At 42.0% G+C, this 25,537-nt stretch overlaps 3 protein-coding genes across 3 annotated transcripts in view; all 3 read right to left on the bottom strand.

Annotated features, from left to right (window-relative positions):
• Positions 1 to 1,483, bottom strand: part of pip5kl1 (phosphatidylinositol-4-phosphate 5-kinase-like 1) — a 35,003-nt gene extending 33,520 nt beyond the window's left edge. The window contains exon 1 of the mRNA XM_058616737.1: positions 752 to 1,483. Within this exon, the coding sequence (XP_058472720.1) occupies positions 752 to 1,027 (276 nt within the window). The 5' untranslated portion in view covers positions 1,028 to 1,483. The remainder of the gene's footprint in view (positions 1 to 751) is intronic.
• A 1,153-nt stretch (positions 1,484 to 2,636) lies between these two features.
• Positions 2,637 to 5,623, bottom strand: dpm2 (dolichyl-phosphate mannosyltransferase subunit 2, regulatory). The gene is made up of 4 exons (XM_058616762.1): positions 5,549 to 5,623; positions 4,599 to 4,688; positions 3,045 to 3,147; positions 2,637 to 2,940 (listed from the first exon to the last, which is right to left on the bottom strand). The coding sequence occupies exons 1-4, from the start codon at positions 5,549 to 5,551 to the stop codon at positions 2,885 to 2,887; spliced, it is 252 nt and encodes an 83-aa protein (XP_058472745.1). The 5' UTR covers positions 5,552 to 5,623; the 3' UTR covers positions 2,637 to 2,884.
• A 1,075-nt stretch (positions 5,624 to 6,698) lies between these two features.
• On the bottom strand, positions 6,699 to 22,933 carry LOC131445944 (early estrogen-induced gene 1 protein-like). Its single transcript, XM_058616746.1, has 12 exons — positions 22,742 to 22,933; positions 21,689 to 21,967; positions 17,338 to 17,458; positions 16,439 to 16,468; positions 15,842 to 15,958; positions 15,709 to 15,755; positions 15,188 to 15,345; positions 14,912 to 15,004; positions 13,789 to 14,002; positions 13,256 to 13,377; positions 12,843 to 12,909; positions 6,699 to 12,757 (listed from the first exon to the last, which is right to left on the bottom strand). The coding sequence occupies exons 2-12, from the start codon at positions 21,832 to 21,834 to the stop codon at positions 12,712 to 12,714; spliced, it is 1,161 nt and encodes a 386-aa protein (XP_058472729.1). The 5' UTR covers positions 21,835 to 21,967; positions 22,742 to 22,933; the 3' UTR covers positions 6,699 to 12,711.
• Positions 22,934 to 25,537: the final 2,604 nt, after the last annotated feature.

The raw sequence follows: 25,537 nt of genomic DNA, 5'->3' as shown, positions 1-25,537 counted from the left end.
GTGTGTGGGTTAGTGTGGCTCATGTCTGATAGCAGACGAGTCATCAGTCTGCTGCTGCTGCTGCTGCTGCTGCTTCAGTGTCACTTCTAAAAAGGTCAACAAGTGAAAATCAGTTTGATACGAGAAAAACACGGACAATCACTTTCCCAGGAAACAAGGCTGAGAACCACAAACCACACGCTTGCCAAACACCAAACTCCATAGAGAAAATCAGCAATTTTACATCACAGCACACAGGAGCTCCATCAGTGAGTTCACATGTGTCATTATATGACTCTATAGAGTGTTTGACCTTTTTTTTCCCAGATTGACCCAAACTTGACCCAAACTGGCCACACGAGGCAGCAGCAGACTGACTGCTCCTGTGTCCATGTCAGCTAAAAACACTGGTTTTCTCTATGGACTTTGGTGTGGGAAGATTGGGTCAGTACCTCATGCAGCCACACCTTCAAAAACCCTGCTCTGTCTCTGTTGGCCTAGTCTGTCTCTCTGCAGTTATTTGTCCTGGTCCGTCTCTCGGGTGTTGGATGTCCCAGTTTGTTTCAAACATCCTGGTCTGTCTCTCTGCAGTTAGTCGTCTTGGTCTGCCTCAGTCGACCTTGTCTCATTAAGGACCCAGACAAAAAGTCCTCACAAGGGTAGGTTTATACGTTATGATCTCGATTGTCTTTTGCTCAGAAGAAAAACTTTCATTTATGAGTTGAGCTGTGTCATGTGACCCACATGCTGCCCCCTGCTGGTGCGCACTCACCGTGGACGCGTGGTGGACAGTGTTCTCGATGGCTGCTGCCAGTCCCTCCTTCATCATGCAGGTCAGGCTGAAGAACTCGTGCTGTTGGTCGATCTCAAACAGGCCCAAGAGTTTCCACTGCTGCCTCAAAACTCCCCACCTCCTCCTCCGCTTCATGGCTCCTGAGCGACGGCGGAGGCCTGGCATCGTCCCTGGACCTCCTCCACCGCCATCAGGACCTCCTCCACCGCCATCAGGACCTCCACTACTACCTGCTTCTGCTGCTGCTAACTCCATCTGCACTCACACACAGCAGAGCAGGGGCTTACGGGAAAATCAAAGCCAAACATGGAAACCAAAGAGGCCAGTGTCAAACACAAAGGACAGCTGACCATCACCTGAGCCTGGTTACCGTGGAGACCAACATAAAAGGGATAATAGCCACGTCCACTATGGCTGATGGTATCCACAATCCAAAAAAAACAAACAAACCCCGTCTATGCACATAAACACAAGAATTAAAGGTGCAGTCTGTCCAATGCAGGGGAGTTTGTCGGCATGGCAACGAGCCACAGACACTCACAGCTCCACTGTCACCATCACACAAAAGCGTCCTGTTCCGTGCTCGAGTCTGAAAGACAGACAGCTCAGATACTGGTCTGTCTCTCTGCTGTCACATGTCCCGGTCAGTCTCTCTCTGCAGTTATTTGTCCAGGTTTGTCTCAGTTGTCCTGCTTTGTCTCTCTGCAGTAAGTCGTCCCGGGACATCTGAGAGCAGAGAGACAAGCCTCTGATATTTGTGACATCAAATAACCACCACTGTTCTCCTGGTTCTGGTCCAGGTCCAGAATCCAGATGGTCTGCTGCAGTTGAATGATTTGTGGACAGGGTGGAGCTGCAGGATTTGTTTCATGGTGCGTCACAGAATCACAGAATCACAGAACCGCAGACCCAGAGATCAGGTGTGTGTGTGTTTTTATTTATGTATTCTGACTGTGCTTGTGTTTGATGCTGAGTCATGACTCACTGACATCGCTGAGAATTTACAGCACATTAAAAAAATCGGTTTAGAATTAAAATCTCCTCATAAACAGGAAATAGATCAGTAATAATCAATAATCCAGCAGCGCTGGTCATTTACACTGTGCTGTTTTCATCATTAAATCACTGTTAGTAGAACAGGATGAAGCCTTTACTTGCCTGGTGGTGATCATCAACGCAGAGCAGGCCGACTGTGTGTGTGTGAGAGAGAGCGAGAGAGAGAGAGAGAGAAAGAGTGTGTGTGTGAGAATGTGTGAAAATATGTGTGAGAGAGAGCGAGAGAGAGAAAGAGTGTGTGTGTGTAAATGTGTGTGTGTGAGAATGTGTGAAAGTGTGTGTGTGTGTGAGAGAGAGCGAGAGAAAGAGTGTGTGTGAGAATGTGTGAAAGTGTGTGTGTGTGTGAGAGAGAGCGAGAGAAAGAGTGTGTGTGGGAATGTGTGAAAGTGTGTGTGTGAATGTGCACATTATTCTATCGCTCATGGTTTTGTTTTTTTTCAACATTTTATTGAGCAGAGAAGAAGAACCATAGTCACACTCTAGTAAAAAACTCACTCCTATACATTAGATACATTATGTCACAGTATTTACACGTGTCCGTACCCGTGCTGCGTTCAATAACCTTGGAAATGCTCACGTTTCTGTGGCCCAAATATCAGAGATACAACCTTGTGTTTAGTAACAAACATATCGGAGAATATTAATTTTAAATATTCCTTTAAAGTCACTGTGTCTTTAAAGATACAGCATGTAAGATTGAGTGACATTGTTTAGATGTTTAGGTTGTCCCTTGTAGGCTACTGTAAAAACAAAATGGCCGACTAAAGGCTTATTCTGGGCTACAGAACAACAAATAAAATTCATACAATCAACGTGATGGTATTTTATCTTCAAATTAGTCAAATTTTTTCTTCTTTTTTTTACACACTGGACCCTTAGGTCAAAATAAAACACAGGAAATGAAAATATGTTTTTAGAAAAATATAACCTTCATCAGCGTCTTCATCCAGCAGCTACTGTTAAAGAACGGAGGCAGGGTTTATTTGTGGGGGCGGGAGTTGTTTTTTGTTTGTTCCGTTAACTTTAAAGTTTAACAGTCGTGCTAACATTGCCACATCAGTCCACTTTCTTTGGTTTGCGACTTTTCCACATGATCACGGCAGTGAAGGCTCCTGTGAAGACAGAGAAGAGAAGTATAGTGTCACAATCCATTTTTATGATTAAATGATTAAATGATATAAAACATATATGTTATTATTATTATTATTATTCTCACCTATACAGAGCAGCAGGATCACGGCTGCGGCTCCGGGCAGAATGACTGAAAACTCCCGAGGAAGAAAATACTTGTGCAGAACGTGATCGTCGTCAACGAACGGCTGGAAAAATAAATGACAAATACATTAAAAAAACCAACATAAATTTAATTTAAAGTTTCATTTTATGTGTTTTTACTACTGTGGTTTTTTTTTTGAAGTGTGGTTGTCTGAGGTACTGACACTCGGGACACAAGTGGTCGTTGGCCTTTATTTAAGGTTACGGCAAATGACAAAAGTTATACTACAAGCACCATAAACACACACATTATATGTATATATACATATAATGTGTGTGTATATATACACACATATATATATATATATATATATATATACATACACACACAATTAATCAAGTAATCACTTGGTCCATAAAATGTCAGAAAACATTAAAAACGCTAAAGATCAGTGTTTGTCAAATGACAAAAGCTCCAAACCGATTATCAAAATAGTTGCCGATTAATTTAGTAATCGGAGTAATCATTTCAGCTCTGGGCGGGATAAGCATCCACCATGTTTATCGTGAGTGTAAACTCCGCTAATCCGCTCATTGTCACTTACTTTTAGTTGTTATACATTCATTTATTATATGTTTACGCCACAGTTTTCTTTAACTCCATGGTGTCCAACATGGGTTCCACAGGGGGGCGCCAGAGATCACATTTAATATCCATCCATCTAATACCGGCTGTACCAATTGTCTGCACAACAAAATATCACGTCTGTGAAACGTAAAAGATTCCAGAAGACCAAAGATTCACCGGAATCAAAAAAAGAAAACTAGGCAATGTTCAAGAGTTGATTTTACCGGAGCAGAGGACACTTTTTTATCCATATACACTCTTAAGAATAGGCACAAAAACCCTACAAGCTTCTTTTTGAGTATAAACATTTGTAATTATTATTCCCTTTAGTGTTTCGGTGTGTGTGTGTGTGCACGTGTGTGTGTGTGTGTGTGTGTGTGTGTGTGTGTGTGAACCGGGGTTTTGGGGCGGGAGGGCCACTGCTCTAACTGACAGGTCGTGTTGTTGTGAGGACCCTCCTGCACTTAGAGGAACCTCCTACTTGAACCATCCATCCATCCATCATCTACCGCTTTATCCTCCACCAGAGGGTCGTGGGGGGTGCTGTGCCAATCTCAGCTGACATAGGGCGATAGGTGGGGTACACCCTGGACAGTTTGCCAGTCCAGAGAGTGAACAACCATTCACTCTCACACTCACGGTCAATTTAGAGTGTCCGTTTACCTAATCCCCATATTACATGTTTTTGGACTGTGGGAGAAAGCCGGAGAACCCGGAGAAAACCCACACACACGGGGAGAACATGCATACTCCATGCAGAAAGGCTTTCCAACCCGGGTCTTCTTGCTGCAAAGGCAAGAGTGCTAACCACTACACCAACCGTGTGGCCTCCTACTTGAATCTCACTTCAGAAATCACAGCAGCTCAGCTTCAGCTTCAGCTGACTTAATGTTTTTTTTTTTTTTATTAATTACAGGGAAAACCTACCAGGACGATGACCCAAACTGAGTAATACGTAAACAAAAGGAGGCTGAAGACGACGAGGCTCATACCGACTGTCTGATCCACTCCTGACGCCTGGAAACAAAACAAAAACCCAACAAAGAGAGAGAGGGTGAGTAGAGAGAGTAGAGGGAGTGTCTACATATGTTTACTGTCATAACATTTCCTTGTCTATATTGAATTAATTGATAATTATTTCATATTATTAAAACTACACTGTCAATTTCCAAACAATGTAGAACAGAACATAGGCTTTATTGTCATTGTAAAGTTCGGTTTAAGTGTTTTTTATAATTAAAACTAGCTTTTTAATTTTTTCAGCTTCTTACATAAAAGCTAAGTCATTTTGCTTTGTGGACAAAACAAGCCATTCAAGAACATGATCATTTCAGGGTTTGTTAAACACCACAACAAAACAACATTTTTCAACATTATCTGACGTTTTATGGACCAAACAAGTAGTTGATTAATCGAGACAATAGTTAGTTTCAGCCCTAAAAACTCATAATCAGGTAAATATGAAATATGTTGCATGATAAGCTGCACTACACATAAATCCAAACCAAACTCCATTCAAATATTTCTGAATTTAACACTTATTCTGATTAAGAATGGACACAGGGAAGCAGTGCAACATGTTACACACCCAGCACAACTATGTCGACAATTCGGCAGGAAGAATACGTGGAAAAATATTCCAGTAAAAGCTCTAATTTTGGGCTTTAAATACAACAACACGTCCGTTGTAAGCTAACACTAACACGGACGTGTTTCGCTTCTGTGTTAGCATGTGTTAGCTTCACGGTCGCGTCTGACCGTCTGCTGTGTGTTCTTCTCATTCTCAACGGTTGTTTCTAAGTTTTCATTCAAGGACAATTGAGATTCTTCTGTTTAAAAAGCTTAATCCCTTTAACGTTTCTGTTTATTTCTCTTACCATGACAGACTGGCGTTTGCTTCACTGCTGACGTCGCCTGAACTTCTTCTTTGAGGTTTATAACTGGGAGCTCATCAGATGAACAGACGCGCCTCTGCTGCACCCTGCTGGTCAACACGCGAACTGTCACCTGTGATCATGGACTAAAGGTACTGGAACTTTATGTACACACACACAACTATGGAGGACGATAAATGACGTAACAATCATCATCATCATCATCATCTACCGCTTTATCCTCTGCCAGAGGGTCACGGGGCGTGCTGTGCCAATCTCAGCTACATCGGGCGATAGGCGGGGTACAAACTGGACAGTTCGCCAGTCCATCGCAGGGCCACACACAGATAGAGACAAACAACCATTCACTTTCACACTCACTCCTATGGTCAATTTAGAGTGTCCAATTTACCTAATCCCCACATTGCATGTTTTTGGACTGTAGGAGGAAGCCGGAGAACCCGGAGAGAACCCACGCACACACACGGGGAGAACATGCAAACTCCATGCAGAAAGGCCCTTGTTCCAACTAGGGCTCGAACCTGGGTCTTCTCACTGCAAGGCGAGAGTGCTAACCACTACACCACCGTGTGAGCCCCTGACGTAACAATAAATAAATGAATTAATAATTGATTAAATAAATGAATGCAGAAATAAATGAATAAATACAGAAATTAATGACTAAATAAAACAATAAATTCATAAATAAATACAAAAATACATTTAATAAATGAATTTATCAATGTGTTTTTAATGGTCTTTATTTCATTTCTTCATTTATTATTATGTAATTTATTGTCCTCCATACACAACACCCTAAATTGACATAAAAACAAAAATGCTTTTGTTTTATTTGCCTTGATATTTATATACTGTATATGCATATGTATATATATATATATATGTATATATATATGCACACACACTTAATGTATGTACTTTCTTAAAACTAACTAAATAAGATATTATATATTGCACAATTATTATTATCATCATTATAAAAAAGTATTCACATGTCAAAACTACACTATTTGGTCAGTTTATTACTGTAGTCCATGTGTGTGTGATAACAGCCATTCTAATTAATTATTGACAACATGAACTCCCATATAATCTCCCTGGTTATAAATGTGTTAATAATACAGGCACACAGTTACAACACACAGTGTTTATTAAACATTTTAATGCTGTGCTTTTTAGACATATTATATTTATTATTATTGTGTACGTCCAACACATCCTTAGTGTCATCTGACTTTTATTCATTTATAAAAGTTAAAATAGATCATTATTCATTTTATTCTCTTCACCATATAACCTCTGTCCTGTGTAAATTACATCACCACCAAGTACAATTAAAAAACAAACAAATAATCCCACTGAAATGATACGATTCAGCGTCAGTTCTGACTATCATGAAGTAAAATGTCCCCCTTTCACCACATGCATGAAAAAAACCACATATAATCATGTAATAATAACAACAATAATAATAATGACATCACAAGTGCAAAAATAATAATTATGGATAGAATAAACAAATAAATCACAGTTACAGACAATTCACTGAATGAAAAGTGGTTTCCCTTTACTGTCCTGATCCTGATCTGAGACCAGATCCTGCTGGTCTGAACTCAAGAGAGGCGGGGTTATAGGGGGCTCCCCAGTTCCGACTTCCGATTTAAATGGAATGGGTCAGGGTTTTTTTTTTTTAACGTTATTTTGGCGGGAAGCACGATTTTAATCCGAACGTAACCGTGACCAAACCCTCACCCTTATCACGCGATACTGATCTGTTTTTTTAATTCTTTTATTTCGTTACTTCTTTTCCGACGTCTCGTGTGGTTCTGAGTGATTTAGCTTCTAGCCCTGCCCACCTATAGCACCTCCTACTTCTAGCTCCTCCTCCTCCTCCTCCTCTACTTCTAGCCCTTCCTCCTCTCTTACAGTTAGCAGGTGGATTATTAGAGAGATTGAAAACAGTTCAGTTGTTGTTTAAAGTTAATGACACTGATCAGTTTTAGGGCTGCAACGATTAATTCATCGATTTATTGATTATTAAGCAATTAATAAATTAACTATTTCAATAATCAATTCATTGGTTTGAGTCTCTCTGAGTTGTCTGCTTCTCAAATGTGAGTATTTTCTTTTTTCCGACATTTTCCGACCAACAAACAAACCGATTCATCGAGGAAATAATCGTCACATGACTCGAGTTGCAGCCCTGATCTGTTTAAAAGGTGCAGAACTGACAGTTTGACAGTTGGTCAGCGAGGTTCTATAGGTGCTGTACTGTACATACATTCCTGTGCGCCGTGTTTAGAAAGCTTAAAGGGATAGTTCAGTAGTTTATGGACAATCTTAGACAGTCACACTTTATATAAAAAAAACCCAACAACCCTGAACTATCCCCCTTTCAACATCAGTTAAAAAGAACTCTGGGTACATTTACTCAGCGAGGCTTAGTGAACATGAACATGTACGGCCGGCATACATGTACTGTAGATCGCTCATAAACAAGCACACACACATTTATCGCAGAAACGCAAACAGTCTCTACGAGGGCGAGCCCCTCTATTGTGTATTGTCAGTTTGGAACAACAGGAGCTCTGTGCTGGAGCTGCAGCTGTGGGACGCTCAGCTGTGCAGCTTCACTGTCAGTGACAGGGACACGCGGGACACGTACGTGCGTGTGTGTGTGTGTGTGTGTGTGTGTGTGTGGGGGGGGACAATGTCTATGCCTACAAAGTGCTTAGATTTCTGGCTGAGGTTTCGTCTACAGTTGGTCTGACTCTATAACTCCTCTTTATGTTACAGACACTAAAGCCCCTTTTCCACCTGTGGTCCCAGCTCGCCTCGGCTTGGCACGGCACGGCACGGTGTAGGTTGGTTTTCCACTACCTACTCAACGTGGGCGGAGTCATCGCGGTGCAGCTGCATGAAACTGCCATGACTTTGTTTTTACACGCGACACAAACATACAAACGAGTGACTCGTGATTTTTCTTTGCTTTTCTATCAGTGGTAGTACCTGGTGTTTTTTTTTTTTAAAGTACCTGCTCTGATGAGGTTCCAAGCGAGAGCTGAGGTGATACTAAAATATGACATCAACAGACTGCCGGCTGCTGATTGGTCAGAGAATGTCATCACTGGAAGAGTCATGAGCGTGACGTCCGACGCAAGACTCAAAGTAAAAAAATTCAAAACTGTAGATCAGTTAAAAAGACAAATCTTTTTAATGAACTGATTCTAATGATTCAGTTACACCCAAAACAACAGCTTTACAAGTCACTGTGTGTTTGTGTCGTGTGTAAACGACATACGACGACCCCGCCTACGTTGAGGAGGGTTAGGGTTAGAGTCGAGTTGAGTGGTGCTAGAACTGCATGATGGAAAAGCGCCCTATATGATCATCAGTCAGGGATGAATAAAATTACACCAAATCTTGTATCTTCATTCTGGATTCGGGGTAACAAAAAACTAAAAAAGAACTCAGGAAATGTCTGGAGAGTTTGTTCTCGCACTGAAGTTCACGAAAGTTTCTTTGGACTAACCTGGCTAACACCAGACTGCATCTCAATCTCATTTTTGAGATTATAGGGTCCAATCCAAAAAACTGTCTTATTCTTTGACATTTTTAAAAAAGCTTTCTGTAAAAACACAGCATTGCGCTCCACGTCTTCTCCTCCTCATTAGTTTTTGGTGTAATTCTGCGGCAGTGTTACAGCACCACATACAGGCCTGGCATAGCTACTACACCGCTTAGAGACACTGGGCATAAACAAAGGAAAAAGTTCGCATAGGGAAAGTTCTGCTTCCGACAAAGAAAAGTGGGTCGTACCAAAACTAAATGCCAACTATAGCATGACTATCAGACTTTCCGACATACCCAACCACGACTTCCAAACCAATCCATGATTTACGCGCACCGTTAACACCCTTACCATGTCATAAAAGTGTCTGCATGAATGCATGAATGAGCAGCAGTTAAGAGTCAGACACGCAGATTATTTAAAGGAGCTCGTTGTGAGTTAAGTGCAGGACGTTACATTATGGCCAGCCACATGAACACATGCTGTAGTGAGAGCAACAGCACTGAGACAATAATACACGAAAACAAGCAATAAAGAAATGATATATATACTGTATATATATATAAGTACTCTGTAATATCATGTGCCTCTCTGTTTTCCTTATAGTGGTTTTACTTTAGTTTGGACAGTGAGTGAGAAAGAAAGAAAGAAATGCAGTAAAATGACCGCGGGTGGAATCAAATCCCGGGTCGCTGTGGCCGGAGCTTGTGACACCCACGGGTCGCTGGCTCCTTGTAGTGGTTTCTGACAGGTATATATATACTGTATATATATATATATATGTATATATTCTATATGTGCAAAATAGTCCAGTAAAATAAAAGTATGAACACAGTCGTCACATCACATTCAAATTTTACACACAAGGAGGAATGAAAAAAGCTTCTGTTCCTTTCGCGTTTGGAACTCAATGAAATGTCTCTTTAGGCTTTTTTGTGCTGCGTTCAAGGACTCCTAGTCAACTCGTAAGCAGTCGGAAATCAATCACGAGACGTTCGTAAAAACACACAGAGAAAAGACCGAGGCAAACGTTTACACTTTGACCATCAGGCTGTTTAACCCTTGTACGACCATCATGATATTCAGATTTATTTTGATTTTATGGCTGTAGAATTGTCCAAAAAAGGTTCAATTTGAGTTCTTTCTGCCCCTTTTTGTCCGAGATTACTTTAATCTTAACTTTAATTTTTTTCCATATCTGGAAATTATTCAACCATTTAGGAATTACAGTCCTGAGAAGCTGACGTCGTCACAAATGTGTGGCGCGCCTGTGAATCTGTCTGTGATTGGATGTTTTATCCCGCTGGAAGTCCTGAGGGTTCTACCGTAATAACAAGGTATATCCATCCATCCGACTTCTACCATGGTCGCTGTGCCAATCTCAGCTGACATAGTTTTTTAATTTTCTAGATTTTGGAAAGTTACGGTAATGAGAAGTGCGCATGCCAAATTCTGTCTGCGACGATATCCTTCTGATATGATGGTAACAGAAGGGTTAAAGCAGAACTATTGAAGGTTTTTAACCGTCACAAAGACTCTGAATCTGTTAAATTAGTTAACAGATTCAGAGTCTTTGTGACAGTTAAATGTCTTGTTGTCTCCACTGCCCCCTACTGTCTGTTAGTGGGAAAACCAGCCTTGCAAGGTCAGTGCCGGGGTCCTCAGAATGAGGAGGAATCGCGAAGTGTCGGGTCTCACGAGAAACGCGAATCTGCTTCACAAGTGTTACTTTAGACGCTCATTGCGGCAGAGCCGGCGAGTTGTTGGGGGGAAGCGAGGATGAAATCGGCACATGTTCAAATCGGCAGGAACGTCAGCGGTGAGTTTTTACTACAGTGGGGATGAAGAGGTAGATGATGGATGGATGTTTACAGTGGTGCCCGTAAAAATATAAGACTGTAGGGGGAGCTCTGTGGAGAAAAAAGGCGACCAGATTTACAAAGTTCTGCTTTAACCTGAAGCGACGAGGACTCTTTGAACGCAGCATCTACAGTAGTTTCAGTGTTGCACTACACCTCACACACACACACACTGCAGTGTTTCTTTGTTTTTGTTAGATTAATTGTTCAAGTAACGGCGTTTGGTCAAACGTTCACTGGGCGTGTTTCAGACCCATCTTTTGTGTTCAGGAAAAACTAAAGAGATTCAGAGACCGGCTCTGGAATAATCCACTCTAAAGAGTCTATGATGTCACTTCCTGTCAGTGAAGCCTTGTCAACCATAGATCTGTTTGTCACACACACACACACACACACCCAGTGATAAAGTGATTTACCGGTCATTTCTCAAATAGAGTCCAGACGTTAAAGGTCCAGTGTGTGATGCTGTGGTCAAACCTGACACACCTGACACACAGCGACTACTCATGTTTTTTAACATTATTCTCATAGCTCATTTCAACCCAAACAAACTGAATGACCTTGAAGGGGAGATTGGGTGAAAATGTAAGCAGGTTTATGTTGATTATTGAAACCTTTGGCGAGCTACTGGTAGCTTGCGAGCTTCTTGGAAAGGGACTAGGAGCTACTGGTAGCTTGGGAGCTACTTGGCAAGGGACTAGGAGCTACTGGTTGCTTGCGAGCTACTTGGAAAGGGACTAGGAGTGACTGGTTGCTTGCGAGCTACTTGGAAAGGGACTAGGAGATACTGGTAGCTTGCGAGCTACTTGGCAAGGGACTAGGAGCTACTGGTAGCTTACGAGCTACTTGGAAAGGGACTAGGAGCTACTGGTAGCTTGTGAGCTACTTGGAAAGGGACTAGGAGGTACTGGTAGCTTGTGAGCTACTTGGCAAGGGACTAGGAGCTACTGGTAGCTTGCAAGCTACTTGGCAAGGGACTAGGAGCTACTGGTAGCTTGCAAGCTACTTGGCAAGGGACTAGGAGCTACTGGTTGCTTGCGAGCTACTTGGAAAGGGACTAGGAGCTACTGGTAGCTTGCGAGCTACTTGGAAAGGGACTAGGAGCTACTGGTAGCTTGCGAGCTACTTGTTGGAGTCTCCTGGACAGGAGTCCAGGAGTTGTTAAATCGGTTTCTGCTTTTTAAAAAGGGCAAACTCTGGTTTGGTCTCTCTGGGCTCCTGTAGAAACTGAATAAATAAAACAGAATTTCTCCTAAATGTTAAACACTGGACCTTTAAGTTCTGGAGTCCAATATGCAACAAAATGCAACATTGCAATATATAATATATACAATATTTCTATTAAAGGTCCAGTGTTTAAGATTTATGTAAGATTATTTATAAAATGTTTTTGTAAGAATTGTTGTCGTCATTGCCACAGAATGAGCTGTTCATATTTTTTACGTCAGGAGTGGAGAAATTTGGAGTGGCGTGTTTTTCGTGGACAAACTAAAAACACATTTTGGAGTTTAAACGACAACTGAAGGCCACCGTAGTTTCACCTACATGCTGAGAAGGGAAGAGTCAGGTGAGTAGATGCTGCTAAATCCAACACACTGTGGCTTTAGCATCTCCAGTTCAACGGGACTCTATTTGGGAAAATCTGGTACCTAATATATCATCATCTGTATCATAGTCGTCTTATATTGATCAGATCTCACAGATGTGTCCGTGTCTCAGTGAGTCTCGATGACCACCGGTTCAAACGTACCAGGAGTTCCTCTGGAGGATAAAGAAAGAAAGAAAAATAACGTGACATAATATGAAGAAAAGTTTGTTAAAAAAATGTAATAGTTTGCGCACGCACCTGCTGGCGAGCGCCCCCCTGAGGGCCGTGGTCCCGTCTTTGCTGACAAACAGCCTCAGGTTGCTGTCTGAAGGACAATACAGAGACATTAAAGTGATATTTCAAGGCTTATTTGTATGATGTTCTTTCTCTTGCACCAAAGTCCATCAAAGAAAATCAATGATTTTCACATCATGGCACCACAGGAGTTGTTGATCCACAGCTGCAACCATCAGTGAGTTCAAATGTGTCTGTTTGTGACTTTGGTGTTTGAAATTAATTTATTCTTCATTTAGATTTAACTAAGTGACACAGATTTAGCAAACAAGGCATCAGTAGACCAGCAGCTCCTGTGTCCCAGTGAGCTAAAAAAAAAGCAGAGTATATCTTATTCTTAAGATATCGTTGGTATCGTCTTTTTTATTGCGTCCAACCTTCATTGTTGCTGCTGTCAGAGAAGTTCTGGCTCTGGACGATCTTCTCCACGATGTCGTCGGCATCGATCCGAGTGTCGTCCACGCAGCTCGGCTGTCTCTCCACGGTGTCCTTCTTCCTCCTGTCGTTGAAAAAAAAGGACAAACACCGACCGAATGTTATCTCAAAACACGAAAACGAGGATCCACGTAGTCCTTTACGTTCCACACCTGGAACTTTGTGGACATGCGTCTACACGGTCGTATATTTTGGACTGCACCAACAATTTCCCACTTCCAAGTAGATAGTAGATCTGACTAGTAACTCGTACATTCCCAACTACAGGCTACATCTTCATTGGATAAATGAAAACTTGAGTGAAAAGTGAGGTGTTCCGGGCACGTCCCACTGGGAGGAGCCCCCCGGGGAAGACCCAGGACTCGTCTCTCCAGCAAGTCCTGGGAACGCCTCGGGAAGTGGCCAGAAGAAGTCTGGGAATTCTGGGCTTCTCTGAGGGAACCATGTAGAGCAGGTGTGTCTGTATCTACCGTACCTGGACGATCTGTTGGACATGAGGGCGACAGCAGAGGGGGGAGGCGGTCTCTCCGGTCGGGTGGGCGTCGCCTGCCTCGGGGACTCGGTGGGGGTGGACGGTGGCGGCTGGGCAGAGTGGGTGGGTCCGCAGGAGGCGCTGCTGCTGGAGGAGGCGTTCCTGTGGTGGCTGAGGTCAGTCAGGCTGGAGCAGCGGGAGTGGCCTGTGCTGTAGCCTGGAGGGGAGAGGAGATGAGGAGAGGAAATGAGGAGATAAGAGAGTGAGTGGACTCCTGTTTTCCCCCCTCGGTGAGTTATGGCTTGGACACTTCTGGATTAAGACACAAGGGGGTGTAGTTTCACCACTTATGGGTCACTGACCCAAAAAAATGGGGTTATTAAAAGGGATATGAGGATTGCACCAAATTCCATTGAGAAAATCAGCGTTTTTAGCTCACAGGGAAACAGGAGCTGCTGGTCTACTGCCGCTTTGTTTGGGTCGTTTGTGTCACTTAGGGAAATAAGAAAGAAGGATTTCAAACACTGAATTTGCAAGATGACACATTTGAACCGACTGACAGAGGCAGCAGTGGATCAACAACTTCAGTATGCTGGGATGTGAAAACTGTGGGGTTTGGTGCGGGAGAATAATCAGTTTACAAAACTTCACTTTCCTGTTGAAGCTGCCGAACCAAGGGCAGCTACATTCCTCAGATATCATGGACTCTAGCTTTTCTTAAGTTAAGGCTAAAATAAAGTTTTTCCAAAAGTCCCCGCCGCCTGGCAGCCATGTTTTACAGTCTGTACGTTCTTCTCTACTTCTTCACTGTGACCTCGACTCCTGCACTTTAAATGTCATGCAAACATGTTTGTAACCAGTCTCCTTTATCTAATCTGATTGGCCAGGTCACCCATGGAAAAGAGATTTCGGTCTCAATAAGGTTTTTTTTAACCTGGTTAACGGATCCACCACTTCCTTATCCTCTCCCCTGATTACTCCGCCACATGTTTTCAGGTCACAGGTTTAAGAATTCCAGAGGTCACGCTCTGACGGAGCGTCCCCGGCTTTTAGCACGAGGACGTGAACATGTCGGGGCCTGATGGAGGCAGAAGGCGGGAAACTTCTCTTCCTCTCTCTCTCTCACCTGATATCTTGCTGTGCTGGCTGGCGTAGCTGGAGCTGCGGAAATGACCGGATTGAAAGACGTCGTCTGGACTCCCTCGCTCATCAGGCAGACCTGAGAACACACACACACAGACTCGGTTCCACACAAATTCCCCAACTAATCCACTGCTGAAAATAGATGCCAGCACCGAGCAGCTGCTGGATTTGTTTGATTAAATGATGATGATGAGCAGAATATAGAAATATCAAGTCCTTTCCCCTATAAACACTGACACAGCGATGCCGAGTCGTTTACCTGCGCTCCGTACTGATGATTGTCGGGGTTTGAAGACGCGGGATCCCTCCACAACGCCCCCCAGTGGCTGCGAGGCATCGGTGCTCTCGCCCTTGCGGTCCAGCTGCAGGTTGGGGTCCTCGTCGCTGGTGGAGACGGATTTGACCGTGCTGGGAGGCCTGACGGTGGAAAACCACACAGACGAAACATAATCAGCACTTTTAAAGTCAATGTGAGGCAGGGAAAACATTGCTGTCACAAATCCAACATCTATAAGAAAAACGCTGCTGGTCCTGTTTTATTTTGAAAACTGCATTATAGTATTTTAGTGTGGATGAACAGAAGCTGAGACTTTTATTTTGAAAAAAAGCTGTGTTTTGTTTGAGTGCAGACAGATACTGAGACGTTTAATGTGAAAACTGCAAAACTTTTTAGTGTAGATGAACAGAAAACTTCATGTAGCTCGGGAACAGTTTTTACAATCTTTATATAAAAAACACGTCAGTTTGGACTCAGCCTTAAAAACCCAAACTTGAACTCACGTTTTAAAGCAGGGATCTCCCGACAGAAGAGTCATCGCGATCATCACCTGAAGACAAAACACAAATTTTGATGTGACTTAAGCTCAGTACGTGTGTGTGTGTGTGTGAGAGAGAGAGGGTGTGTGTGTCGTGCCTTGAGGATGGAGTTGTCCTGACGCATGTTTTTCGTATCGTAACCCTCCAGGATGCAGCAGCGAACCATAAAACCCGATCCTGCAAACTCGGCGATGTTGAGATCGGCAAAGCCGAGCTTAACGAGGAGACGAGAGAGAGTGACAACGTGAAAACGTGCGATAAAACAATTAAATGTTTTTTTTTTACATGTGCACACTTCAAAAAAAAAACTTGAACTATCCCTTTAAGAAAAAAAAAGGATAACATCAACACTACTCCACAGCTTTGAGTCAGCAGAAAGTTTGTACACAAGGTTCCACGTCTGTGATCGTGTGAGGAAATGGACACAGACAGACAGGAGAGGCCAGTGACCTCCTCTGACCTCTGCAATCTGGTTTTTCTGCTGAGTCAGCAAATTTCTGCTGCTGCTGCTGTGTGTGTGTGGGTTTCATTAATGTTCCTGAAAATGTCGTGAAAAAGCTCGTAAAACATGCTCCGCCAGCGGCTGACTCAGCAAAACTCTGCTGTGTGCGGGGGAAACAGAGCGGCACTCTTAACTTTACGGGTCGGGGTTAAAGGTCACTTCTGACATCATATAATCATGAGATCACATTACCTTTGAAAAGGCCTTCCCTCCTTTAAGCTCCTGGAACAAAACAACACGAGAACAACAATTATTATTTCCTCCGTTTCAGTCGCATTACGCAACTTTTAAATGAAAACAAACGTCTGTTACATGCAAATCATTGTCAAATGAGTTCACACAGACTCTCAGCACAGCTGTGTGTAGATCTGGTGTCACCTTTCACTGCACACAGGAAGTGATGTCATGTCAAATAAGAACTCTGTTGTACTTTCATTTCAATACTAAACGTGCGCAGGAATGCGATAAGAGCTAGTGTCACTATAGTTCTTTCAGAATCAGCTGTTTATCACGGTTCCTCTTACGTGATTTCCGTATTCCCGTAGCAGCCTCCGCATTAAAACCACTTGAAGCTCTGCTTCAACTGTTCTCTATGGGATGGCACAGAATAGTTCCTGAGCTTGGCGCCGATCGGACAAATGCGGCACAAACAACGTCACTTCCACGGAAGCTCAGGTTCTCTGGGAGTCAGTGTCACTGTTTGAAAGGCGGAGCCAGTTTTTGATTATGCGTTTTTTTGTGAAGGAAGTCTGTAGACAAATATTCCGATTCATTCCGATCTGTCTTCGTATAAACACTTGTTCTAATCAAAACTTCCTGTTTTTTTTTTATTGTCACACGTTTGTATTATGTAAACAAAAGTGATGCATTTGTTTTGTGGATTTTTCACATGAAATGGACAGAGATAGAATTGGACGACCCTGCGCACGTTAAAATGGTTTATTCCGATTAAATGCTTACATAAATAAGCACGTCATAATCAGATGACTTATTTTTCACGGCCGTGTAAACAGGGGAGTTGTTATTTTTCCACTGTTCACATGGACGTTAAGGAGTGAGCAGAGGTGGCTGATGGGAGTTGTAGTCTGTACCTTGCGGACAGAGACTCTGCAGATGCACGGGTCCAGCACGCCTGTGATCGGATTGGCGCTCATTTTGCACACAAAGGAAAACTTCTTCCTCCACCGGACACAGTTCTGCTGCACCTCCTCCCTGTGTACACACACACAGACACACACACAGGTTTCCATGACTTCAGAGGACGTTGCATTGTCACACATTTATTTCCTGACCTCTAACCCTGACCGTGACCTAAGTTCCCATAATGTGACTGTAAACGGATTTAAGTCCCCACAACATTAGGAACACCAGGTGAACACACACGTACACACACACACACATACACTGTCTGTGTCCACACATAAACGACCTCGGTCCAAACACTTTGCAGGTGATGAAGATCAAATGTGTTCAAACATGTTTTTAAACATGTCAGGTTGAAGGAGAGTCATGATTGTGTGTGTGACGTAATCCCTGCCTTTTATTATTTATTTATTTGTTTTTGAAAATCTTCAGTGGACCGGGCTGAGAATGTCAGGGTCCAGATGATGATGATGATGATGTCATCAGGGGTTTTCCACTGAGTCAGTCCTCATGTTGTTGGGTGGAGGATGTGTTTTCTTTTTCAAGCTCTGAGTAGTGTTTTAGTGTGGACAAGCAGAAACTGGGACTTTTATTTTGAAAACAGTTGTGTTTTGCTTGAGTGCAGACAGATACTAAGACTTTTAATGTGAAAACTGCAAAGTTGTGCGTTTCAGTGTGAATTAGCAGACACAGAGACTTTTATTTTGAAAACTGTAGTGATGTGGTTTAGTGTGGATGAACAGAAAAATGCTGAGTAGTGTTTTAGTGCGGACAAGGAGAAACTCAGAACTTTACTTTGAAAACTGCAATGATGTCTTAATGTGGACAAAGAGAAACTGTGGTTTTTATTTTGAAAAATACAGTGAAGCGTTTTGAGTGTGGACAAATAGAGACTGAGTTTTTGTAAAAAATGCTGAGATGTGTTATTTTTGTGGATGAACAGGAACTTAGACGTTTATTTTGAAAAGTGCGAGGTTGTGTTTTAGTGTGGACAAACAGAAAGTAAGACTTTTATAAGTGATGACAAATAACGCTCACGTTCTCTTCTCGATTAGTTCATAATATAAGAGGTTTGATTTAAGGGACAGTCCGTGATTTTTCAAGTATGCTTGTATGAGCTACATACACTCGACTGCGCTCTGTGCGCTTCCTGTGCTGAGAAGCAGCCGAGGGAAATCTAAATCTAAAAAAAACAGCATCACAGAGGTGATGTCAATGCTTTATGTCACTGTTTGACAGCCCTTTTTCTACAGGAAACTCAAGTTTGCAAAACTGCTCTCTCTCCCTGCACCAAACTCCACAGAGAAAATCAGCGATTTTAACATCACAGCACACAGGAGTTGCTGATCCACTGCTGCCTCCGTCAGTGAGTCCAAATGTGTTATTTTGTGACTTCGGCGTTTAAAATTTGGGATTTGGTGTGGGTGGGAGAAACGGAACTTTCCCTTTCATGGGTCTGGGTAGGACTAGGTGAATTTGGTGATAATTGCACCAGGCATTCAAAATCCCGATTAGATGTTTTAATACGTACGTACATAAGTGCGTAAGTACATTTTATTACAGTAAATGTCACATACTTTAAGAATTTTACTTAATTTAATTAAGTAACTTTTACCAAAGTCATTTTCTGGTAACATACTTTTACTTAATTATGCTTTTAAGGTACTTTATATTTGAATACTGCTCGTATCCTCAATGTTAAACACTTAAAAAGAGAATTTTAAATGATTCTAACTTCATTTTCAAAGTCAGAATCAGTGATATGAGCCGGTGCGTTCAGACCTGAGACAGATCTGTTACCTGCTCGGACACGTCTGAGGCCTTTGAGTCGATCTGTGCTGTGTGGTTTTTTTTGTTTTTATCTTTTTGTCTGAGTTCTCCTTCTTCACATGTACGTCTCGGCGTTCCCACTGTAAAGAGACTCTCGTGCTTCTTTGTTTTCAGTGCCCGGCAGCGATAACGACACACATTAACTTTAACATTAACTTCTCTCTGATAGGAATGTTTCTTTCTTATCAGACGGGTGACCAGACGTTTTTACAGCTTGGAAAACAAACCTGGAGGAGAGATTGAAAACGGCCAAACAGGTTCTGCCACTTCTTTTCTTACAGGCCCAACCTCCCTGCCTTCACAAACACGCCATTGTACACACAGGTACACACACAGGTACACACAGGCAGCGCTTTCTTTCTGTCTCAACATGGCTGCTGGGTCACAGCAACTGTTCACAATGAGTCCAGTGCAGGGTTATTAACTTTTACTGCTTTAAGGCACAGTTCGGAACCTTTTAAGTGTCATAATAGGAGTTAGTCATACATAGCGTGTGTGTTACATAAAGATGACTGAGCTGTGTGTGGTCCCCGTGCTGGGGAGCAGCCGTGAAAACGGGAAAATGAATTGTGTTAGTCACTTCATAAAACAGTCGCCTGATACAATCTTATTATACAATTTGACAAGGAAAACTGAAGTCTGTCACGCTTTGCCAGAATTCTCCCTGCACCAAAGTCCATAGAGAAAATCATCGTTTTTAGATCACAGGGACACAGGAGCTGCGGGTCGGCCGCTGCCTTGTTTGGTCACTCTGTGACGCTGAGGTAAGTCTGGACAAAAGATTTCAAACCCAATGTCACACAATAACACATCTGAACTCACTGGTGGAGGCAGCAGTGGATCAACAACTCCTGTGTCCCTGTGACGTAAAATTGATGATTTTCTCTATGGACTTTGGTGCAGGGAGAGTGAGTGGTTTGCAAAGTGACACAAACTTCAGTGTATTTTTTTACATAGTCTGTCTAACAGCGAGATAAAGCAGCAAACATACTCTTTAGATATCGTAAACTTAAGATGGCATAGATATTAGGAAAATGAAGTTTGTCTTGTTTTGTAAACCTTTAAGTCTCCCACACCGAAGTCCATAGAGAAAATCAGCGTTTTTAGCTCACAGGGACACAGGAGCTGCTGGTCCACCGCTGCCTCGTTTGGTCACTCTGTGACACTGAGGTGAATCTGAATTAAAGATTTTGAGTATCGAGGTTACGAAATAACTAAGGCGAAAGTAAGTGATGGAGGCAGCAGTTGATCGACAACTCCTGTGTGCTGTGATGTAAAATTACTGATTTTCTCTATGGACTTTGGTGTGGCAGACAGGGTGGTTTACAAAGACAAACAAACATCAGTTTTCTGTTGGAAACGACTGTCAAACAATGAGAAAAAGGTGTGAACGTATTCTAAAGATATCATGGACTTAAGCTGAAGGAGATTTTATTGAGTGAGGCTTTTGTGAAGTGGCTCAAAATGATTGAAACAGGGAGAGGTCAAACTGGTTTTTATAACAGCTCTGCTCAGAATGGGTTCGGACATGCAGAATCTCCGAGTGGTCCTTTAATTCTTCTTCTTCTTCTTTAATGTGGTAGTTAACTCCTGTTAGTAAGTCACAGTGAATGATCTTTCCAGGACAACGTGTGGGATTAGGAGACATCACGCACTGTTTGATCCACTTAATGTTGATGATTAAAGGCTTACAGCATCGCCAGTCAGGTTTCAGGTACGATTCCCTGCACCTGACTGTCCTCGACTGTGCATGAGACAGAAGAGACATTAACGGACTCTGATGTGGTTGACTTTTTTTTACTAAATTACTGCAAATTAAGCAGTTGAGGAAACCAGTTAACCTCAACATCTTCCCCCATGGAGTGACTGTGCGACGGTGTTCCCACGGTGAGGGCGGAGCTGAGACACAGCACAAGGACATTTTCCCAGGAGACATGAGGGTCAAAACACAATAACACAATAACATAACTTGCTCACACATATCGCGGTATTTTGTGTGCTGATATTATATCCCTTTTGAGACACCATGTATTGTTTTTGTTTTTAAAACATCTAGTTTTTGAACTGATGTTACAAATAAATATTAAAGTTTTTGTGGATTAGCAATAATAAAAAAGAAATCTATTGACGTTTCAGTCCACTAGATGGTGCCAAGTGCTCACTCTTACTGGAGCTGTTGTGTATAGAAGAATATCGCAATATATGATTTCGCAAAAGTACTCAATTGCACTACCATGATAATATCCTATCATGGCTTAAATTTCGTGATAATATTGTATCGTGACTTAAATAACGTGATAAAATCGTATCATGACTTAAATATCGTGATAATATCATATACTATTTAATGAATTTATAAATAACGATAAATGTGTTTTTTTTGAAATTCAAGGTCAGGGGGCGTTGCTGACGTCGGATTTCCAAAAGGAGACGGGGCCCGACCAGGAAGTGTGGGTTTGTTTTGAATACCTGGATGACAGGATTGCGAAGTCTCCTCCATCGATGAGGCGGATCTTACAGAACAACACTCCGTTGACGAACGGCACAGCTGTGAGCTCCTCCAGAGTGAAGTTCACCTGAAACTTAAACTTCTTCTTCTTCACTAAAAAAGACATGATCCTCCTCCGAACTTCAGCTGCTGCTGTGACAACTCAGGTCCACAACAAAAAAAACTAAAAATAAATAAAGTGATGTGGAGGCTTCACAGTGGACGATGAGGATCCACGTGCACCTCAATCATCTCTGAACCTGGAAATGAAATACAGACACTGTTAGGAATCGGATGATTAATGATTTTATTGTGCATTGCAATAAAAAAAAGTGCTCACTAGAGTTGTTGTGTAAGAATATCACAATATATGATTTCGCAAAAATAGAATTTTTATTCTTAAATTCTTAAATATCGGGATAATATTGTATCATGACTTCAATATCGCGATATCACATCATGACTTAAGTCGTGATTAAACCGTTTCATGACTTAAATATGATCAAATAGTATCAATACTTAAATCTCGTATCATGACATTAAGTCAAATATTAATATTTTACAAGTGATTGGAGAATGCTGTTGAGTCACTAACATACAATCCTAGTGATTTATCTTTAAGTGCCACAGGGGGCAGCCTGTGTCTTTATTTCACTGTAATAATGTGAAGCAGATTTTTATAATTCTCGCAATAATATCGTGAATCCCCTTCATTGAAAATCGTGATTTAAAATTGTCATGCCGACACATCTATTATTTGTAATTAATTATCATCTGCGTGTGAATTGTCAGCCGTGCGCACTCTGTGTTTCTGTCGTTACACGCATATGACGAAACCTCCACCTCTGCGTCATTAATTCGCAAATGTTAACGTATTTACTCTAGCATCGTCGCTTTCTACGCTCACTCCGTGTATGTGAATGTGAGCGCGCGCTGACAGCTGCCACGCAAACAACGTAACCAAACCGAAGAGCGAGCGAAGCGTAACACGCACACATTAGTGTGAAATCTACCGCCCGGGTCTCAGAACTCACCGTCTCCCGCCGTCATCCTCTTTCTCACAGCGGCTACAACAGAAGAGCTGAAACCCGCCACATTGAACTTAAGTCCGGCTGCTTCGCTGCTGCCTCACCTCATCTTCACCAACTTTTCTCTCCCTTTCTCTCGCTGTATGTGTGTGTGTGTGTGTGTTCGCTGTTTCTCACTACAACAGCCTGAGAGGCTCCGTGAACGCCTCACGGTTAGGGACTGTCCACAAAGTGTGAGCAGAGGCGAACGAAGAAAAGGAAGAAAACTTTTTAATGAAATAAAATTAAAACTAAACATGTAACACTACCGTGGCTAACCAACAACAATAATAATAATACATACTTTATGTAATCACATGTATTATATATGACAATATAACAGCACAGTAAAATACATAAAAACAAAAACTGGATTTTCATGAAATAAACAATTAAATATGTATCAACTTTACAAGGTCATAAAGAAACCGAAATAATTTCCTGCCGCTTGCTAATCTGCATGTTAATGAAAACTCTTTGCTACATGTCTACACAGACACAAACACATACCCGATCCCTATTGTACAATTTTTGCACATATTTTTTTTAATTGACTTTTAGACTATGGGTTTGTTGGGTTGTTGTTGTATAAACTCTTTGAAATAGCATAGTTCTGTCATTCATATATTGTTTGTGTGTGTGTGTGTGTGTGTGTCTGTTCTAACAGCTTCACTGGAGGTCATCATGGAAGTCAACACAAACTCTTGATGGTGCGTTCCATTTCAAATACGAATTATCAGGGTTTTTGACAGAAACTCCCCTTTAACTCAGATTTCCAACTTGGAAACTCGGCGCAGCACTACTTTTCTCTGGGGCACGGTCAACTCAGAGGTGATTTCCGACTTCCGATGTAAATGGAACGCAGCATGACTTGGACTCAACTCTAGGTTTGGTGACTTGGAAGGGCTTTTTTTCTCATGTTTGAAATGGCTTTAAACCATTTTTTTAGTCTGTATTAACAATGTAAAACAACTCTTACCAGTATATCTTTCTGACGTTTACATTTATTTGATTGTTTCAAATCTTAATAGGTGAAAAAACACAAGTTCTAGTTCAGAAATGTTAATAAAATTACATTTCTTACTTAAGAGACATCCAGTTTAGTGGTTTTCTGTTTCACACAGGTCGTCCATCATCATCATCATCATCATCGATAACTGAAGCACATTATGTTTTGATCCCATCATGACGACACGCCCACTGACACATATACTATTCACTGTTTATTAATATTAATATTGACATAATACTGTCAACACTGCGTATAAAAAGTGCAGTATTTGATTTCCACTCACTATTGGCGCATTTCCACCGGCTCTACTCGCCTGCCACGCCACGTCACAGTGCAAGTAGCGTTTCCACTAGCCTAGTACCCGGTACCAGGTATCTGCTCCTGCAAGGTCGTAGGTACTATGCGATGATTGGTCAGACTGCTGACTGGCCAGAGTCCCGTCACAGGAAGAGACGTCCCACACACAAACCAAGCTGAACAGCACCGAACTGCAGATATCTTAAAACTACTTAACAATCCTAAAAACGTGGGTTAATCTCCAACAACTACCAGGGAAACCGCTATATTTAACAGGAGTCTTTTAAAGTGGAGTGGTGTATTTAGGGACAGCGCCGGCGATTGCGTGTGGCATCACAGACCTGCCGCTGTAATCTGTGGAGTAGGAGGCTGTACTCCGGAGACGTGTGGACAGAAATCAAGCCGAACAGTGCCGAATTGTAGATCAGTTAAAACTACTTAACAGTCCTAAAAACGTGGGTTAATCTCCAACAACTACAGAAGTCTGGGGTAAAGTCACTAGTCACTCGCGTGTGTGTGTCGCGTATAAAAAGAAGTCACCGCAGTTTCACTCAGCCGTGCAGTGGTGACTCCGCCCACGTTGAGTAGGTACTTTTTAAGTGGAGATGCGACCTAATCGGCTAATCGTGCCGTGTCGTAGCCGTGTCGTGTAGAGCCGGTGGAAATGCGCCATATGACTTGATTCATCACAGCTGGTTTACAAGTGATGAACTGTTTGCCCACAGTGACCTCTTCTGGCTGAATATAAGTGATGCCGCCTGATGGGAAAATACTGAACAAACTGTTCCATGTTTCTTTCCAGTTTAAATTGAGTTGTGACTCAAACAATTGAACATTAACTAACCAGGGAGTCATTTTCTGCATCTTTGCCCTAAAAACTGACACAGAGTCAGCACTTTTGGCAGAAAAACAGATTTCAGCCACTTAACAGAAGGCACAAATCATGAAATGTATGTGCTAAGAACATAGTACTTGCCACATGATTTTGTTGCTAGACCGCTTTTTCCAACAGGAAACTTAAGTTTGAACTTCCACACCATTGAGAAAAAACAGGAGCTGCTGGTCAACCACTGCCTCTTTTGGTATGTTTTTGCTACCAAAGGATTTCATTAACTGAAGTCACAAAATAATTTTGAACTTACTGATCAGTAAATCAACAACCCCTGTGTGCTGATGTAAAATTGCTGATTTTCTCTATGGTCTTTGGCGTGGAAGAGTGAGCAACTCACAAAGAGGTGGAAACTTAAGTTTCCTGTTGAAAAAGGGCTACACAAGGTCGAAATGAAGCATTCAACACAGTCTTTAGGTGTCACAGACTTAAAGTGATTGGATGCTATGAAGTTAGCATTTTGTTAAATGGCTAAAAATCTGTCGTGTTGTTCCCAATCTGTGAAATAGACTGGTTCAGTGTGTGTCAGCGCTTAAAAAAAAAAAACCTTAACTACCGCTTTAAT

Source organism: Solea solea, chromosome 19, assembly GCF_958295425.1.
Source record: "Solea solea chromosome 19, fSolSol10.1, whole genome shotgun sequence".
NCBI classification, from domain to species: domain Eukaryota; kingdom Metazoa; phylum Chordata; class Actinopteri; order Pleuronectiformes; family Soleidae; genus Solea; species Solea solea.
Note: the sequence above shows the minus strand (reverse complement) of the source record. Positions and strands in the feature narration are given on the sequence as shown.

Coding starts and splice junctions, on each gene's coding strand:
- dpm2 (XM_058616762.1), bottom strand. Junction 3,148..4,598: donor CAGTTTGGGTCATCGTCCTG/GTAGGTTTTCCC, acceptor TTATTTTTCCAG/CCGTTCGTTGACGACGATCA. Junction 2,941..3,044: donor GATCCTGCTGCTCTGTATAG/GTGAGAATAATA, acceptor CTGTCTTCACAG/GAGCCTTCACTGCCGTGATC.
- LOC131445944 (XM_058616746.1), bottom strand. CDS start 21,834: ATGTCTTTTTTAGTGAAGAAGAAGAAGTTTAAGTTTCAGGTGAACTTC. Junction 15,959..16,438: donor GAGGGAAGGCCTTTTCAAAG/GTAATGTGATCT, acceptor CTCCTCGTTAAG/CTCGGCTTTGCCGATCTCAA. Junction 13,378..13,788: donor ATGTCCAACAGATCGTCCAG/GTACGGTAGATA, acceptor TTTCAACGACAG/GAGGAAGAAGGACACCGTGG.